Genomic DNA, 17955 nt, shown 5'->3' with positions numbered 1-17955 from the left:
GAGCTGCCGACGGCAAAAATACATAAAAGGAGATGCTGTGCTTGAGCAGCGATCTTTAAACAATTGCGTGCGGCGGAGCTTGAGCTGCCGACGGCAAAAATACATAAAAGGAGATGCTGTGCTTGAGGGAGAGAGAGCAAGCAGCGATCTTCATAAAAAAAAAAAGAATGAAAAAATAAAAAATAAAAAAATAAAAAAATAAAAAATAAGCGTGTAAAACGCAACAAGATTGATCTTTAGAGGGCGCCTATGGCGCAATAAGAGTGGTCTTCAAATGGCGCGTAGAGCGCAATAAGAGTGCAGATGAAACTGCTAGAACAGATGCAGATTGAACTGCTAGAACAGATGCAGATTGAACTGCTGAAACAGAATACTGACGAAACTCCCGGAAGAAGTTGCTGATGAAATGCTAAGAAGGCGCAGACGGAATTGTTGGTAAAGAACCGGGATAATCAAAAGTGTGGTAGAATTTTCACTTGGATGCATGTAACTAAATCTACGATTATTTATTGTGGGAGGAAGTTGAAAAAAAAAGCATGGTGATTTCTCACCGAAGAGATGATAACTTATATATCCTCCTCAAGGAGGATACCATGGCTCTGATACCATGATAAAATTGTGAAAGAATAAGAAAAGAAAAGAATGCGAAATTTTATTGATTGTTGATTGATTGAATTGTACTGAAGTGTATTGTAAACTATGAAGGTAAAACTAAATATATATAGAGCATTGTCCTATGAAAGATAAAAGCAAATAAAGATAAGATAAGAACAATTAAAGATAAGATAAAGATAAGATAATAAAGACTAAAATTAAAATTGAATTTTTGTATTCTGTTGGGCTGAATTTGTGGGCCACGATACTTCTTTATTGTTGTCATGGGCTAAAGTAGAAGAGTAGTTTAATAGTAATCAAGTACTTCAACTAGTTAACCATTGATCAACTGTCATTAAGCATTTCCCTTCGAGTCCAATATAAGTGTTAGCTATTCCAATTCAACCATTTCCCAACATTCAGTCGCAAAAAAAAAAAAAAAAAAAATCCCAACATTACTTGGCTAATATTGGATTTGTTGAAAAGTAATGATGATAGTGTATTGGAGGAAAGCTGCTCCATTCCTTGGGCACACTCCAGATAGTTCTTCAGAATCACAACACTTGGTTCAAAAGAAATAATAAAACAAACATTAACTTTTTCTTGGAGGCAAAAATTGTTATATGTGGTAAGGAAGTAAAATCATACAGTATCCTAAGGCGATGACTGATGACTCATGACAATTGGTATAACTCATGCAAATTTGGTAAGTTATTCCAAGATAAAAGAATAAACTACTCAACCAGACAAATTACCCCTATGATACAAGTTTTCCAGCTAGGATTCCACCAAATATGATAGCTCCGAACCACTTGTTTGAATTAAATCTGGATGCAAGCAAAAGGTACAAAAGTCAGTTCATTAAGTTCAACATTGAGAGGTTAGAAGTGTAGAACTAAACGTTTTATGGTAAACTAATGAACAGGTGGATGCATCATAAGTTTCTGAAACCATCAATATAACATTGGAAGAGTAATCAATAGAGAAATTGAACAATCACTGAATTTTGGGGGATTTCTATCTGTTGAGGTCTGAGGACATATAAATATATCATCAAGTGCTTGCAGTAAAGCCATATGAATTATTAGTCTTTGGAAAGTGAAAATGAAATTTAATACATGGATTTATGCAACAATCCCTTTTCTGGGTGAACTTTAAACAAAAACTTCCAAAACATACTTGCAATTGCAATCAGCACGTGATGAGAGGTCAACTGTCCATATTTGCCAGCCTAGTTGTCCAGATGCAGCTGCCAGAAATGCATAATATGGCCAGCCTGCTCCACAAATATGAATCAGAAGGTTGAACAGGAAAACAACCATTGAAATCCAAATATAGTTCTAAAAACTCGAAACAGAGAGAACATAAAATGGGTCATAACTCATAAAACATACCAATTTCAGCATTATAGCCACTGAGGGCAAGACCACCAAGGCATGCAATGCCAAACCCAGTAATCCACTCCTTTGTAAAATCACCAAAGTGCAAAGCAGTTGACTTAACTCCCACTTTCAGGTCATCTTCTTTATCCTGAATGCAAGGTTATCAATATACGCATAGACCAAGAACTTTGTTTACAATGCTTTAATTATATAATTTGTATTGGAAGGTAGCAAGTAGTCTATCATTGTATGGTTTGTTTCATAACACACTGAACTATTGGAGTCAAGATAATCACCCCACACCGGGATATATCATGCAGCAATTAAATAGCAGGACAGAGGAGAAAAACCTTCAGGAAGTAATGTTGATTTTACCTGGTGAGCATAGATTGTATCATAAACAAGTGTCCAAAAAACTCCAGAGGCATAAAGTGGCAGCACTATTCTTGGATCTAGACTTCGTCTAATTGCTGCCCATCCTAACAAAGCGCCCTAAGTAAAGGTCAACCCGCCTGGGGCTAACAAAAAATTTACGAGTGCCATAAAAAGCATAATGAGATTGTATGTCAAAGATAACAATAAAATCTTTCAGAAGAGACTAAAATTGAAGAAATTAATTACCCAAAATGTAAACCTCTTCATGAGGGGATAAGAAAAGACAAGCAACAAGGATGAGGCACCCAGAACACGGCTGCAAAAAGTTCACAAATCACAACATTCAACATTTTGACAATACTCAAATTTTCACACTTGATGTAGTCATGTAGATGTAATAATGATCACAGGCTCAGCTATTCAAAGTTAACACTAACCTATAATAATTCAGTTGCAGAAGAATCCCAAGACCCAAAGTTAACTGAATACCAAGAAAACAAAGTCCCTGAAATGGTGTCAAAAGACCACTTGCCATAGGCCTTGACTTTGTTCGTTCTACCTGCATCATACAATTATGTATAGTAAAAAAGTAAAAAATGCTTAATGGGTTCTGAAAAATGCCCAAGGTAGGTATGAAAATCAAATAAAATCTCATGTTCAATTGAAGTGTTTGAATGTATTGTATTATCAAATGTACAGGGAATCAGCCTCTTTATAGAGGAATTACAGAAATAGAAATAACTAGAAAATAGGAAAGAAAGGAAAAATACTAGCCTAAAATAAAGGAAAGATTTCTAATCATAAAATCCCTAAAATTAAGCTAAACCCAAAAAGGAAAAGATTTATAATTAATTCTATTTACATAAAAGATTCAGGAAAGAAATTAAGAATCTGATTTTGATTTGATTTAGTCAACACTCCCCCTCAAGCTGGCTTGAAGATATCATTCATTGACAGCTTGCTTATTATGCTATCAAAAGTCTTCTTGGGTAATCCTTTAGTTAGAATATCTGCTAATTGTTCCGTGGTTGGAACATATGAAATGCAAATCTGTCCTCTCTCAATCTTTTCCCTGATAAAATGCTTGTCAACTTCAACATGTTTAGTTCTATCATGCAACACTGGATTATGAGAAATGGAAATTGCAGATTTGTTGTCACAATACAACCTCATTGGTGGAGAAATGGAAACTTTTAGTTCTTGTAGGATTTTCTCTACCCATATTGCTTCACATATTCCATGAGCCACTGCTCTAAACTCAGCTTCTGCACTACTTTGTGCCACAACACTCTGTTTTTTACTCCTCCAACTGACCAGGTTTCCGCCAACAAAAGTACAATACCCAGATGTTGACCTTCTATCCATGACATTCCCAGCCCAATCTGCATCTGTATAAGCTTCTACTTGAAGATGTCCATGCATTTTATAGAGTAACCCTTTCCCAGGCGACCCTTTTAAGTACCTTAGGATTCTAAAGACAGCATCCATGTGTTCTTGACCAGGTGAATGCATAAACTGGCTTACCATGCTCACAGCAAAGGCTATATCTGGGCGTGTATGGGATAAATAGATTAGCCTCCCTACCAACCGCTGATATCTCCCTTTGTCCATTACATTTTCTGGTTCAGCTGGCTTCAATTTTAAGTTAGGCTCTATAGGTGTTTCAGCAGCTTTACAACCAAGTAATCCCGTCTCTTTTAAAAGATCTAGGATGTACTTTCGTTGGTTCATAAAAATGCCTTCCTTAGACCTTGCAAATTCAATTCCAAGGAAGTATTTTAATGAGCCAAGTTCTTTGATTTCAAATGCTTTGGCAAGCTTCTCCTTCAAGTCTTTTAGCTCCAAAAAATCATCACCTGTCAGAATAATGTCATCCACATATACAATTAAGATGGCAGTTTTATTAGCTGCTGAATGCTTATATAAAAGTGTATGGTCAGCTTGGCTTTGAGTATAACCAAGTCCCTTCACCACCATTCCAAGTCGTTCAAACCAAGCTCTTGGGGATTGTTTCAATCCATAGAGAGATTTCTTTAGTTTGCACACTTTATTCCTCTCTAGTTCAGCTTCAAATCCAGGTGGAAGTTTCATGAACACCTCTTCCTCTAGTTCCCCATTCAGGAAAGCATTCTTTATATCCAATTGGTGTAAAGGCCAATTGTAATTCGCAGCAAGGGATAAGAGAATCCGCACAGAACTGAGTTTGGCAACTGGAGCAAAAGTCTCTCGATAGTCTACTCCATAGGTTTGTGTATATCCCCTAGCTACTAACCTAGCCTTATACCTCTCTATGCTTCCATCAGCATTGCACTTGATGGTAAAAACCCACCTGCAACCAACCAATTTTGTATTCTGTGGCAGATCGACAATCTCCCAAGTTTCATTTTTCTTGAGTGCATGCCACTCTTCCATCACTGCTAATTTTCAGTTGGGATCATCTAGTGCTTCCTCTATGTTCCTAGACTCAAACAGATTTATAATTTTAGAAGTAAAAGCTCGATGTTTTTTAGAGAGATTTTGGTAAGAGACATAATTGGAAATAGGATGGTTGGTGCTGGTTTTAAGTATCTTTTTGGTGCAGGTTCTGGTTTCTTTCTTAAGGGCTATTGGCAAATTATTATTAGAAGTGACAATTTCAGATTTACCTGGAAGTTCCTGAAGTACTACAGTTGGGCCGTCTTCCGGGTTTTCAGATTGGGTTGGTACAGAGATGATGGGCTGGTCTCTAGTCTTCTTGGGATATTTCCGAACATAACACCGAAGCTCCTTTTCTTGTGGTATTTCTTTTCCTGTTTGGATTCCAACTAATTCTGGCACAATTTCAGAATTGATTTTCACATCTTGTTTTGCAATTGTTTCAGAATTTACTTGATTAGTGAAAGTTGTATCCTCAATATGTAAGATAGGAGTGGGTAAAGGTTCATGCAAAAAAATTTCTTCCCTTAGACTCTCCCCCTGAAGAGAATTTTTTTGAAAAAATGTTTCATGTTCCAAAAAAGTAACATCCATACTTACATGAATTTTCTTGGTGTGTGGATTGAAACATTTATAACCCTTTTGACTTGGGGAATAGCCAATAAAAATGCATTTTTCTGCCCTTGGATCAAGTTTACTTCGATATGAAGGTGTATGTAAAAACACAGTGCAACCAAATACTTTTAAAGGTAAGTCAGAATGCAACCTGTTTGCTGGAAAATTCTTTTTGAAAGTATCCAACGGTGTGCAGTAATTTAACACACGTGTGGGCATTCGATTTATGAGATAGGCTGCTGTTAGAACAGCATCTCCCCATAAATACTTTGGAACATTACCCTCAAACATAATGGCACGTGCTACTTCAAGAAGGTGTTTATTCTTCCTTTCAGCAATGCCATTTTGTTGGGGTGTATTGGGGCATGTAGATTGATGTTGAATACCTTTCTTTTGAAGAAATTCACCAAGATTTTTATTAAAGTATTCAGTGCCATTATCACTTCTTAATATTGAAATTTTTGTGTCAAATTGTGTTTCTACCATTGTTGAAAAATACTGAAAAATTTTAGAAACCTCAGATTTTTCATGCATGAGATAGATCCAACATAGTCGTGTGTGGTCATCAATAAAAGTTACAAACCATTTTTTTCCAAATTGAGTTGTTATTTTTGATGGACCCCATACATCACTATGAATCAAGTGGAAGGGTTTAGATGCATGATAAGGTTGAGAGTAATAAGGAGCTCTATGGCTCTTTGAACGAATACAACTTTCACATTTAAGTAAGGAAGAATCAATATTTTTAAACAAACTTGGAAACAAGTGTTTGAGATATGGAAAACTAGGGTGTCCTAGTCTATTGTGCCAGAGAATTATTTGGTCCTTTATAGGCATAGAACTTATACCACTAAATCCTTGAGCTATTTTATCCTCCGAAATATCCTCAAAGTGATAAAGCCCATCCATCATCTTAGCACTGCCAATCACCTTCCCCGAAGTCCGGTCCTGAAAAATACCATGAGTGTCAAAGAATGTCACAGCACAATTGGAATCCTTGCAGATTTTACTAATAGAGAGAAGATTACAAGAAAGCTTTGGTACATGTAGGACATTTCTTAGGTCAATGTTTTTGGACAGTTTAATTGTACCTTTTCCAGCAATAGATGAAAAACTACCATCAGCAACTCTAATTTTTTCATTTTCAAAGCAAGGAGAATAAGTTTTAAATAAAGGGGAGAGGCTGGTCATATGGTCAGATGCACCTGAATCAACAATCCATGGTGCATTCAAGTTTGAGGTGCAGTTAAGGGACATAGGAATACTAAAATTACCTGTTTGAGCCAAAGAACCACTAGGAGTACTAGACACAGAATTGGAATTTAACAACCTTATGAGCTGCTCAACCTATTCCTTACTCAATGATGATTTTTCAGCCTCATGAGCAGTTGGAGTAGGAGTGGTGTTCTCCTTCTGTTCAGGATTAATGACTGAGGAACTGTCAGCCATAGCTATAAATCAGAGGTACAGTGCAGAGATTCTGCTCTAATACCAAATTGAAGTGTTTGAATGTATTGTATTATCAAATGTATAGGGAATCAGCCTCTTTATAGAGGAATTACAGAAATAGAAATAACTAGAAAATAGGAAAGAAAGGAAAAATACTAGCCTAAAATAAAGGAAAGATTTCTAATCATAAAATCCCTAAAATTAAGCTAAACCCAAAAAGGAAAAGATTTATAATTAATTCTATTTACATAAAAGATTCAGGAAAGAAATTAAGAATTTGATTTTGATTTGATTTAGTCAACATGTTCAATACTCATTAAAACAAAATAAGAAATGTGATGTCATAGGAATAAAATCGAAGGGATGTTTCATGCAAGTAAATTGATAGATTTATATTTTGAATCATATTAGAAATAGGGCAGGGACGATGAAAATGAACCAGAAAAAGTAAAAAGAAAAACCTTCAAATGCAAGATACATGAACTTACAGGCCATGTGAAGTACCAAGGCACTAGACTTGGCATGACTAAGCTTTCAAATTATTTTTTTTAACTTAAATCAAATGTATAATATAAGTTAAACATTCACACTATGCTAATAACATGTACTTGTGAAAAATTAATTTACAACATGAAATAACGATTTCAGTATCTCTCAATACATAAAAATATAAAAGAAAACTATTTACCTTTGTATCAATGTCACGATCAAGGAGATCATTAATAGTACACCCAGCACCCCTCAAAAGCAAAGCCCCACATCCAAACAATGCCAACATTTTAAAATCAGGCAGCTGTCCTGGAGTTGCAGCCAACGTAATTGACCTAAGCATCGAAATTAGAAACATAAAATAAATAAGTTATTAAATAAAATAAAACAAGAATGAATTTAGAAAGTGGAATGCATAAAAGAGAGAGAAACAACTTCCAGGCATGATGTAATATAGAAAAGGCAACACCTCTCGCTGGTCCGCACAAAAAAATATATTTTCAATTCATATTGTTAAGGTTGTAAGTGAAGCACTTTACAGAAAATACTAAGACAAGGTAAAACAAAATAAAATGTATTATGTTTGAAGATATACACAAAGTTCTATGATCCATGCCATAAAGATTCGTAGTTGACTGCATAACACAACCCTTGGGTACATCCATACATATGTATGCAAATGCAGTAGGAAAGATTCAAGGGGTGCAGCTTGGACTGGTTTTAGGACAGAAATAACGAACAAGAAAGGCAAGGTTTTTCTTGTGGATATGTATGGTACGGATGGTGCTTAACTACTTATAGTACTAACGATAAACAAATAACAATTTTAACTTATCTAATCTTGTGGACTTAAATAAGAAGATAAAGAATATTAATTTAGACTCAATAACCAGGTTACCATAAATTAACTTGTACGAACAAAATTACAAATCGATAGAATGATCATTTCTTTTAAAATTTCTTCATTCATTACTATTTCAAAGAGTGTAACATATATTTCCAATTAGCAATCAATTTCATATAATAAAATTACTGGACTGTCCTTGTTTGTAGACAAGGCATTTACCCATAGGCCAAGTAAATAGAACACTTACCACATACAAGGCCATAGAAGCAACCATGTCCCAATGGGCTTATCTAGGCGAGCAAGCTGTGCATAGGGCTGAACCTGCCTAGGCAAGTACAAATCGATCCAAGAGATATTTGCTTTACTCACATTGCCACTTTGATTCTTATTTCCCTTTGACCCCTCTTTTAAACTTGAAGGTGATGTAGAGATGTGCTGAACAAGCTGAAAATTTGAGAGAGATCGAACAGTTTTAAAATACTCAAATTTAGAATCCTGATGGTGGGATTGCCCAAATGGACAGAGTGAAGGATAGAAGTTGTGGTTTATGCTTATAGATGGTTCAGTGGAGATTAAAGGATTGAAGATGGAAGGGGAATGATATTATGGAGAGGCCTGAAGAAGGGAAAGAATATTTGAGAAACCTACGTGAAGCACGATAGATCAAAGTTGACGCCATTTTTTCGCAAAAGCAAACAAGTTAAGGGGAAGATAGTCTCTTTGTTGCTACTCGTTTCAAAGGCTTGTAAGCATTCTGTTGGAGGAGGAGCAACAAAAATTCAGTGTTATATTAAACTTTTAGACCCACATCTTGACTGGATATTAAGTAAAAAAAGCTTATCCAACTCTTCCATATCACTCTTCATGTAGGGGTGAGCCTTCATTCAGAAATCATTTAACTTACAAAATCCTGAAAACAAAAACAATAGAGCTTCAAGAACATTTTCAAATTCTTCAATAATAATAGAATGCACCAAACTAAACTAATTACCACTAGAAGGATTCAAAAATTTTAACATGACATTTTAATAATTTCTTCATCAACAAAATTATAGAGTACCACATGGAGTCATTTGCTTCAAAATAAGATAACATTCAAACATAAGAATGTAAGTTGGGCCTAAATAACCAAATGATGGGAAAACATTACGTTTCAGTTACTAAAACACTGTCTAATATGCAAGTTAATGTTCATGTGATGTTTGATGCATCTCTAGGATATCAATATTATAAGTGGAAAAAATTGATCTTCCCAAAATAAACTATGTTTGGTGTTAAAGAAAATGTAAATGAAGAAAAGGGGCAATCTAAGGGTATGGTTGTTTGTGGAAACATATTCTATTTCCATTCTCTATACTCAATTCTAAATAATCATTTCATTTCTTCAGTTCTTGAAAACATGTTTCTTTTGTTTGTTTCCATTTCTATCTCCTTTTTTCCTCATACAAAAGAACACATGACAGAGCCAGAGCATGAAATGAAAGAGAGTACAGAGATCAAAGACCTACATTTTCTTTTATATATATAACCAATAAGCTCGCAGTAATTCAAATATATTTAATTAGTAATTTTATATATATATATATATATCAACAAATAAAATAAAATAGAAAAGCAGCATATTTTCTAGTACTCATTAAGAACTTTGATCAAACATGTGGCACGCATCACTAACAGTGTAGCTACAAATTGAAACACGGTATCCTATCTAACAAATGGAGAAACAAAACGCGCTTCTCCATCTCCTTCCTTATTCCTTCGAGCAGAACACGCCCTGCCTCAACCCGGGAAAAACCCTAGCCGCCACCACCGCCGCAGGGAGGAGCCGTGTTTGCCGCCGTCCGTCGCAGTCAGGGGCTTGTCTCCTCGAGTCTTCGTGCGTCACAGTCAGGGGAGTTCTCCAAGTTTTCGACCTGTTCGCAGTCACCAGTCGCAGGCGCACCGCTTCTTCCTCCAGCTCGGCGGCCGTCGTGTTGTCGCCGTTGTTTGTCGCCATCTGTCGCAGTCAGGGATTTGTCTGAAATGTTTGTTTTACGGTTTTAAATGGCAAAGTGATGCGAAAAGTGGGCGTGGAGGTTGTGGGGTTGGGAGCCCTAAAGTTCACTGGATTCCTTAGAGAACAATGCAACAGAATAACATGAGTTTTGAAACAATGTACATTGTTCGAATGCTGAAACAGGTACTAAACTACTAAAACCATTCCTTTTTGTTTTTGCTTGAATTTTAGAAGAAAGGGCAATGTAATGTATTCCTATTTATGATTCCATAAGACCAAGGTTAAATTAACAATTCAGGTGGACTTGAGTTTTGTTTTGTGAGTAATTAAATGCACGAAACAGGAATAGGATTGCTAATTTCTTTTGTGTCTTTCATTGTTCTTTTCCCCTTGTTGTGCTGCTGTTGTTGTTATGCTGCTGTTTTGTTATGGCACTGTGATTTTGCGATCACTGATCAGTGTTTTGAATTTGGAATTTCTGATTAGTGACTTGTTAAGCTGCTGTTCTTGTTATGCTGCTGTTTTGTTATGGCAGTGTGTGATCACTGATCAGTGTTTTGAATTTGGAATTTGTGATTAATAACTTGTTAAGCTGCTGTTGTTGTTATGGCACTGTTGTTGTTATGCTGCTGTTTTGTAATGGTTGTTACTGAATGCTAAAAATGGAAATCAAATCAAATGTTGGTTGTTGCTGAATGAGTAAGGTAGCTACCTTCCAATGCCATATATAAATAAACTGATGAATGATGATGATGGTAGTGGAAGGAGAGTCAAAGTGTATAGGTAGTTGGCTTTATATGTGCTTGATTGCAAGACAATTATCTGAAGCTTTCTATTGATTGCTTCTAAATATAGGTCACTTGTTGCCAACTTAGCAGCTGCTAATTGCTACAAGTCTGAGCATTTGAAAAGACCAGAAAATTGGGCATTAGGTACCCAGTTTATTTGTTTGGACCCCTTTATATCTCTATATCTGAATAGTCCTGATGACTGACATTTGTTATTGTTCATGTTTTGTGTGTAAACAGTTGAAAAAGCCAAGTATTACTACATTGCTGGCTTTTTCCTAACTTTATCTCCAGATTCCATTCAATTAGTTGCTGAACATGCTGTTGCAAATAACAAGGTATGATATGGATAGAATGTGGTATTTCCTTTTGATTAATGATATAAGCCTCTGAATGTTGTGCTTAAAAAATTAGTTTAACGGTGGTCACTCGTTTACCTGATTGATTTAATTATAATTAAATAAAAATATAAAATTATAAAAAAAATTAAAATAAAAAATTAAAATACATGTTTTCACAGACATATTAATAACAATCAAGTATTAATTTATAGATATAAATCACATAACTAATGATGCAAACATATATAATAAACTAGTAATTAATATAAAATATTTTCTTAATTTAAATGAACAAAAGAACAAAATATAGCATAATAAGTAAATTAATGTTTAACAAACTAATCAAAAACATACTTCAACTAATTTAGAAATAAATCCATAAATATGATTATATAAATAGTCTAATATTGTCTGTGTTTGTTAATACTCAATATTAAATCAACTCTTAATATTACAAGTAAATTCTAAGAATAAGACTATGAGTCTCTACCCAGAAAATAATCTCAAGTAATGATTTTCAGCAACAAATCCAACTCAGAAAGAGGAAAAGAAAAGAGACAAAAAGAAAATAATGAATGGTATATAAGATATGGTATAGGAAGAAATTAATAATACTACGTGTACATCAAAATCAACCACTAATATAAAATATATATTAGAATATAAATTTAAATTAAAAATAAATTAAACTATATATATTTATACATAAATATATTAATGGCTGAAATTAATGACTGATTTTAATATACAAATAATATTTTTAGAAAAAAATTGATCTACACCATAGAATAAATAAAAATTTTCACAATTTACTCCGGATTTGAATTTTTTTGAACAACAGGGTTTTTTGATCCGGTTTTTTTTTTTTTTTTTTTTTGGTCAAGTGATCCGGTTGAAGTATAATATAACTACATTAGTTTTTTATTTTTGGACAAGAATTTGGGCCGAGCTACGATGCAAACAAGACAATAAAAACAAGTTGGGCCTAGTTATTGGGTTTATGTGTCTACAAGGGTAAGGCACAGCGCAATATATAGCCTAAGATAATTGATAATAGCAAAGGAAGTAGAATTAGGGTTTTGTGGGAGGAGAAGTAAGCGTTGCAGTGGAGTGAAGAACGAGAGCAATGGCGCCGAAGCAGAGAGCAGCAAGGAAGGTTGGCAGGAACCCTGAACTGGTGCGGGGGATCGGGAAGTACTCTCGGTCTCAGATGTACCACAAGAGGGGTTTGTGGGCCATAAAGGCTAAGAACGGTGGCAAGTTCCCCGTCCATGAACCCAAGCCTAAGCCCCAGGCCCTTGCTCAAAAGCCTCCTAAGTTCTATCCTGCTGAAGATGTCAAGACTCCTCTTGTCAACAAGCACAAACCCAAACCCACCAAACTCAGGTCTGTTCTTTTTTTCTAATTTTCGATGTCAAATGTGATAAACAAAATTCTTGATCTGAAATGAGAATTTAGATTGGGATGGTGGCATTCTTGGCTATTTAATTTTACTATTTTTGTACATTGATTGACCTATCTTAGGGTTAGATTATTGATCCAATTGATCTTATATGTTTCATTTTTTTTTGTCACGTTTTCAGGGCTAGCATTACTCCTGGGACAGTGCTGATTCTTCTTGCTGGAAGATTCAAGGGGAAGAGAGTTGTGTTCCTCAAGCAGCTTCCTTCTGGGCTGCTTCTTGTTTCTGGTAACTCTTGCTCATTATCCTCAATGAAGTTTCTGTTTATGTTATTGTCTCGGACTTGTAGTGAAAAATAGTGTTTTAAATCATATTGAACATTGGCTTTTTGTTTATTCCGATTTTGCTTGATGAGCTTTCTTTTTTTTTTTTGATATGTGGATGATGCTTCATTTCTCCCCTATGTCACTTAATTGAATGCGGGATTATAAGTGCTATCACGTTAGTTCTTGAATTAAGTTGTCCATTGCAGTTTCAAGCTTTGGATTTCAACGCATAGACAATATTTTCTCTTTTAATATTGCTTTCCATTGTGTTGTGTATAACTTGTGTCCGAATAAGCTAGCGGATTAATGAAGTTTTTCTCTCCTCTGGTCTTATGTATCTTGTTTCCTCAGGACCCTTCAAGATTAATGGAGTTCCGTTGAGACGTGTGAATCAGTCGTATGTTATTGCCACATCAACCAAAGTAGATGTGTCTGCTTGTAACGTGGAGAAATTCGATGACAAATACTTTTCAAAGGAAGTCCAGAAAAAGAAAAAGAAGGGAGAAGGCGAGTTCTTTGAGTCCGAGAAAGAGGTTAGTTTGTATAAATTTCTTGTTTTATTTGTCTTTCTGGCATTTGCAGTTTTTATCAGCATTTGCTTATGTGCTATCTTGCTTCAAATGTAGGAGAAGAAGACCCTCCCTCAAGACAAGAAGGATGACCAGAAGACTGTTGATTCTGCTTTGATAAAAGCCATAGAGAGTGTTCCAGACTTGAAGTTTTACCTTGGTGCTAGGTTTTCTTTGAAGCAAGGCCAGAAGCCTCATGAATTAGTCTTCTAGAGGAAGGCAGAGTCTTAGAATTTTTTTTTGATATTCTGTTTTGTGTTAAGACTTGGATCTAATTGTTGTCTTTTGATAATAGACATTTGCGGATGTGTTTTTTATGTTGTTGTTACTTATCAACAGATTGGTCCAGTGATTTTGTCTTCAATTTTGCATTTGTGGGAATTCATTTGATGATTTTTAGGCTTCAAAGTTGGCATAGTAAAAGGAAGCATAGAAGATCTTCTCATTGGTTTTGAAAATTATTCTTTTTCATTTTATTGTCTACCCTAGGACCGTCTTACTTTAAGCATTGGTGCACTCTGCATATTTGTTCTAGCATCTTCTTCCTTTCTTCCCTTAACTATTAGACAGTAATCCAAAGTTCCAAACATTTCTTAGAAAGTAATTGCTAATCCAAATTCTCAAACAAGAGGAATTATATATTAATATTACCTAAAAGGTTTTAAAAGAGAGTTTTGGTATGCTTAGTATGGATAATTAGTTAAGTAGATTATTATTGTTCAAGCTTATGAACTAGTAATAAATTTGTTCATCTCTGGAGAGTGCAGTTAAACATAAGCGCATATGGACAAGATAATGTTAATTGAACCAGTGTATGCCAAGTAGAAAAGAATGAATTTAGGGTCACTTTACCACAGATAATGTTAATTGAACACCAGTGTATGCCAAGTAGAAAAGAATGAATTTAGGGTCACTTTACCACGAGCTGATATAACCATATCATATCACAATGCACGTGCTTTGCGCCTGTTTATAATGGAACAAAAAATCAAAACTGTATATACTGAATACTTGCTGCTTCCAGTTCCTCTCAAATTATGTAACACTAATCGTGCATGAACATTAAATATGTGCCATGTTGGTGCCGCATTACATCAATTCTTTCCAAACACAAAGGAAAAGCATATTCTCCTGCACTAAATGAGGTTTGAAGAGAAATTATAACCAGCTTGAGCTAGCAATATCCATCTTCACTCTTTAGAAAGCCTAGGATTTGTTCCAGAGCCTGAGAAATACACAGCCTCAAGTCAGATAAGTGAAAGCGTTCCAATGGTAATTCTACTAATGTTTTCAATTGTATGTAATCAAGAGCAAACAATTAAGTTTAGGAATCAGAAGGTAATAAGGCAGAAAGTGACATGACCTCAATTGCAATAGCAGTTGGAGTCAAATCTGATACATCTTTTTGGCCCAGTTTTGCTGCTATATCTGCAAAATAACACAATAATCATATACAGATTTTCTAGGAAGCATACCATGAGATAGTTATGTTACTCTAGTGCTATATTTCCACATATTTAAGTAAGGTACTAGAGAAGAAGAAATAATATTATTGAGAACCATACTTTCTAAGGAGACCTTGGCATTGGCATTTGCATATGCTTGGCTTCGTTCTTCAAAAAGAGAAGACAAACGCATGAAAGTCTGCAAATTAAATCCAAAGTGTAAAATCAATATTGATCCCAATTGCTCCACTTTGTGATCAAATTCATATTGATTACTACCTTAGTGTATGCATCTCCTACTTCAGAATGTAGAAGTGGGCGAGAATTAGTTCCTACAGCTGTTATTCTCTGAGCCAATGCTTCTACAGGTACATCCAACCATATGCTAACCCCTTTGTGCATATATTTCCTAGCAATTCCACATATAATTAAGTATAAGTGAAGACTCAATAATCTCCATAAGAGTTCATCGTTAACATGAAGATTAAATTGGTATACCAATTAATAGGCCTCACAACAGCACCTCCGCCCGTGGATATAACATGTCTATGCGTCATTGACAACTTCCGCAACACCTCAGTCTGCAACCGTGAAAATAACCACAGAAAATGAATGGCTATATTGTGATAATAATAATAAAACAACAAAAGAATCACATAAACATTGATATGATACAATAACAAGTGTCCTTATTACACAAAGGTAAGGAGATTTATATCGCATAAACTGAAGATATTTTTGAACTGACCTCTTTATCACGGAAAAAAGTCTCTCCATAGTGCTTGAATATATCAGCTACTGAAGTTCCATCAACCTCCTCCTCAATCAATGTATCGCTGGTCCCATGAAAAAAGATTGCTACAGAAAATGTTGAGGCGGAACTATATACATATATTGTTCCCTTGAAATAATTTCTGATCTTAATTACAGTCAGTACCAACCTATCAAAAAACGAATAACAAAGCACTTGTGACAGAATCTTCCCTACAGTTGTCTTTCCAGATCCCATCATTCCTGCAATCTCAGAACCCTTCGATTTCTGTTCAATTTCTGGGAACTTCGATTTCTGTTCAATTTCTTGAGTCTTCAATTTAGTGTTTTATACTTTTGCTGCTCTGTAATTGTTAATTTATTACTCTATTTTAATTTGTTACTTTGTAATTGTTAATTTATTATTCTGTTTTGTTAATGCTGAAAAGTGGAAATTCACTCTATTTTGCAATATTGTTAAATGGCTAAATGCTGTAAGTAGAAATGTTGTAGGCGGAATTGCTGATATGGTCTTGTGTTGTGGTTAGGAATATGATGTTAATTTTCATTGTGTTTGGCTTTTGATTTAGGTTATGAACATGGTTAATTTTCAATTTTCCATGCTGTTAATTTTCATTGTTAATGTTCATTGTGTTGTGGGCTTGTGGTTGTTTTTAATTTCATATCTGTTTTATTAATTTCAGTTATGGAAAATAGTATTAATCAAGAAGCAATTTTTATTAATTTCAGCTATATCGGGATTTAATATTTAGATAGAGTAATTCTCCACATACAATAGATTTTCCATACAAGTCATACAAGTCATTTATAAACACACCGTTTCACGTTTTTTTTGTGTGCCTCTTTTTCTTCTTCTTTCTCCGTGCTTTCTCTTCTTCTTCCTCTTCCTCTTCTTCTTCTTTCTCCGTGTCTCTTTTTCTTCTCTTCCTCCCTCTTTTTTTATTGAAATTTCTTCTCCTCTTTTCGTTTTCTCTTTCTCCTTCATCAAAATCACCAGAAAAAACGAAGAAACATTATTCAAGGTACGTTTCTTGCCTTCTCTTTCTCCTTCTTCTTCGTCTTCTTGCTGCATGTTCTTCTTCCTCTTCCTATTCTTCTTCTTCATTTACGTGCTTTTCTCTTTGTTTTCTTTCTTCGTTATTCTCGATTTCCATTATTTTTTGACATCAAGCTCTGAAATCGTTTTTAAAGAAGAAGAAGCAGCAGAAGATGAGGAGGAAAAAGAGAAAGAGTTCTGAATTATGCATAAGGTGTACTTCAATGAATTTTGGGTGTATTTCTTAAATCCTTTGGGTGTATTGATTTCAAGAAGAAATATACTGTCTCTCCCTATATTGGGTGTATTTCTTAAATCCTTTGGGTGTATTTCTGTAATCGTTTGGGTGTATTTTTGTAATCGTTCGGGTGTATTTCTGAAGTTCCACCATCTTCAAAACAATTTCAAAGCTTGATTTCAGAAACCATGAAAATAAAAAAAAAACAGAAGGAGATCGAAGGCAAAGAGAGAACACTTTTCCATACAAATCATACAAGTCATTTATATTCACGCCATTTTCACGCTTCTTAAAAAGGAAACGAAGATGAAACACGCGAAGATGGTTCAGTAACGCGCGTGTTAGGCCCAACTTGTAAGACTTGTAAACAAAAATGACTTGTATGTGTAGCACTCCTCATTTAGATATGCTTTTATTACTACTTAACTTTTGAGTTTGAATTTTGATAAGATCATATGTATTTGGTTGATGATATTTTATGTAGTATTTTAAATTTCGAAGATATTTTAAGATTTATATTAGACTATAATTATATTTTAGGATGTGTATTTATAATTTATTTATTATTCTATTCTAAAACGATTTTTTCGGTTGAACCACCAGTTGGACCGATTAGATCAATGAACTAGTGACTAGAGTACTTTGATGACCGGTCCAGTTTTCTAAACCTTGAAAAAAATAAGAGGAAAGAAAAATGATAAAAAGAAAATGAGAGAAAAGAAAAATTTTTGTGTGGATCCCACCAAAAATTTTTTTCATCCATTCCAAGCAAGAAAACAAAAAGAGAAAGATTATTTTATTTGTATTTACAATTATTATCTATAGTTATATTATTATTAATAATTGTCAATATAAATTTAATTTTAATAATTTTAAT

The 17955-nt window shown here is 34.5% G+C and overlaps 2 protein-coding genes and 1 pseudogene across 2 annotated transcripts; 1 reads left to right on the top strand and 2 right to left on the bottom strand.

Annotated features, from left to right (window-relative positions):
• Positions 1-1327: 1327 nt before the first annotated feature.
• LOC107647254 (4-hydroxybenzoate polyprenyltransferase, mitochondrial-like) lies at positions 1328-8845 on the bottom strand (annotated as a pseudogene).
• A 1039-nt stretch (positions 8846-9884) lies between these two features.
• LOC107604822 (large ribosomal subunit protein eL6z) lies at positions 9885-13996 on the top strand. Its single transcript, XM_088491829.1, has 7 exons — positions 9885-10345; positions 11018-11094; positions 11191-11288; positions 12228-12677; positions 12875-12981; positions 13371-13552; positions 13646-13996. Exons 4-7 carry the CDS (start codon positions 12418-12420, stop codon positions 13799-13801), a joined length of 705 nt encoding a protein of 234 aa, XP_088347955.1. The 5' UTR covers positions 9885-10345; positions 11018-11094; positions 11191-11288; positions 12228-12417; the 3' UTR covers positions 13802-13996.
• Positions 13997-14526: 530 nt separating this feature from the next.
• Positions 14527-16089, bottom strand: LOC107604824 (shikimate kinase 1, chloroplastic). The gene is made up of 7 exons (XM_088491830.1): positions 15975-16089; positions 15782-15869; positions 15532-15614; positions 15313-15442; positions 15154-15232; positions 14952-15016; positions 14527-14813 (listed from the first exon to the last, which is right to left on the bottom strand). Exons 1-7 carry the CDS (start codon positions 16043-16045, stop codon positions 14763-14765), a joined length of 567 nt encoding a protein of 188 aa, XP_088347956.1. The 5' UTR covers positions 16046-16089; the 3' UTR covers positions 14527-14762.
• Between the last annotated feature and the right edge of the window lie 1866 nt (positions 16090-17955).

This window comes from Arachis ipaensis, chromosome B6 (genome assembly GCF_059453495.1).
Source record: "Arachis ipaensis isolate K30076 ecotype BB chromosome B6, ASM5945349v1, whole genome shotgun sequence".
Lineage (NCBI taxonomy): Eukaryota > Viridiplantae > Streptophyta > Magnoliopsida > Fabales > Fabaceae > Arachis > Arachis ipaensis.
The sequence above is the reverse complement of the archived record's forward strand: the minus strand, read 5'-3'. Positions and strand labels throughout refer to the sequence as shown.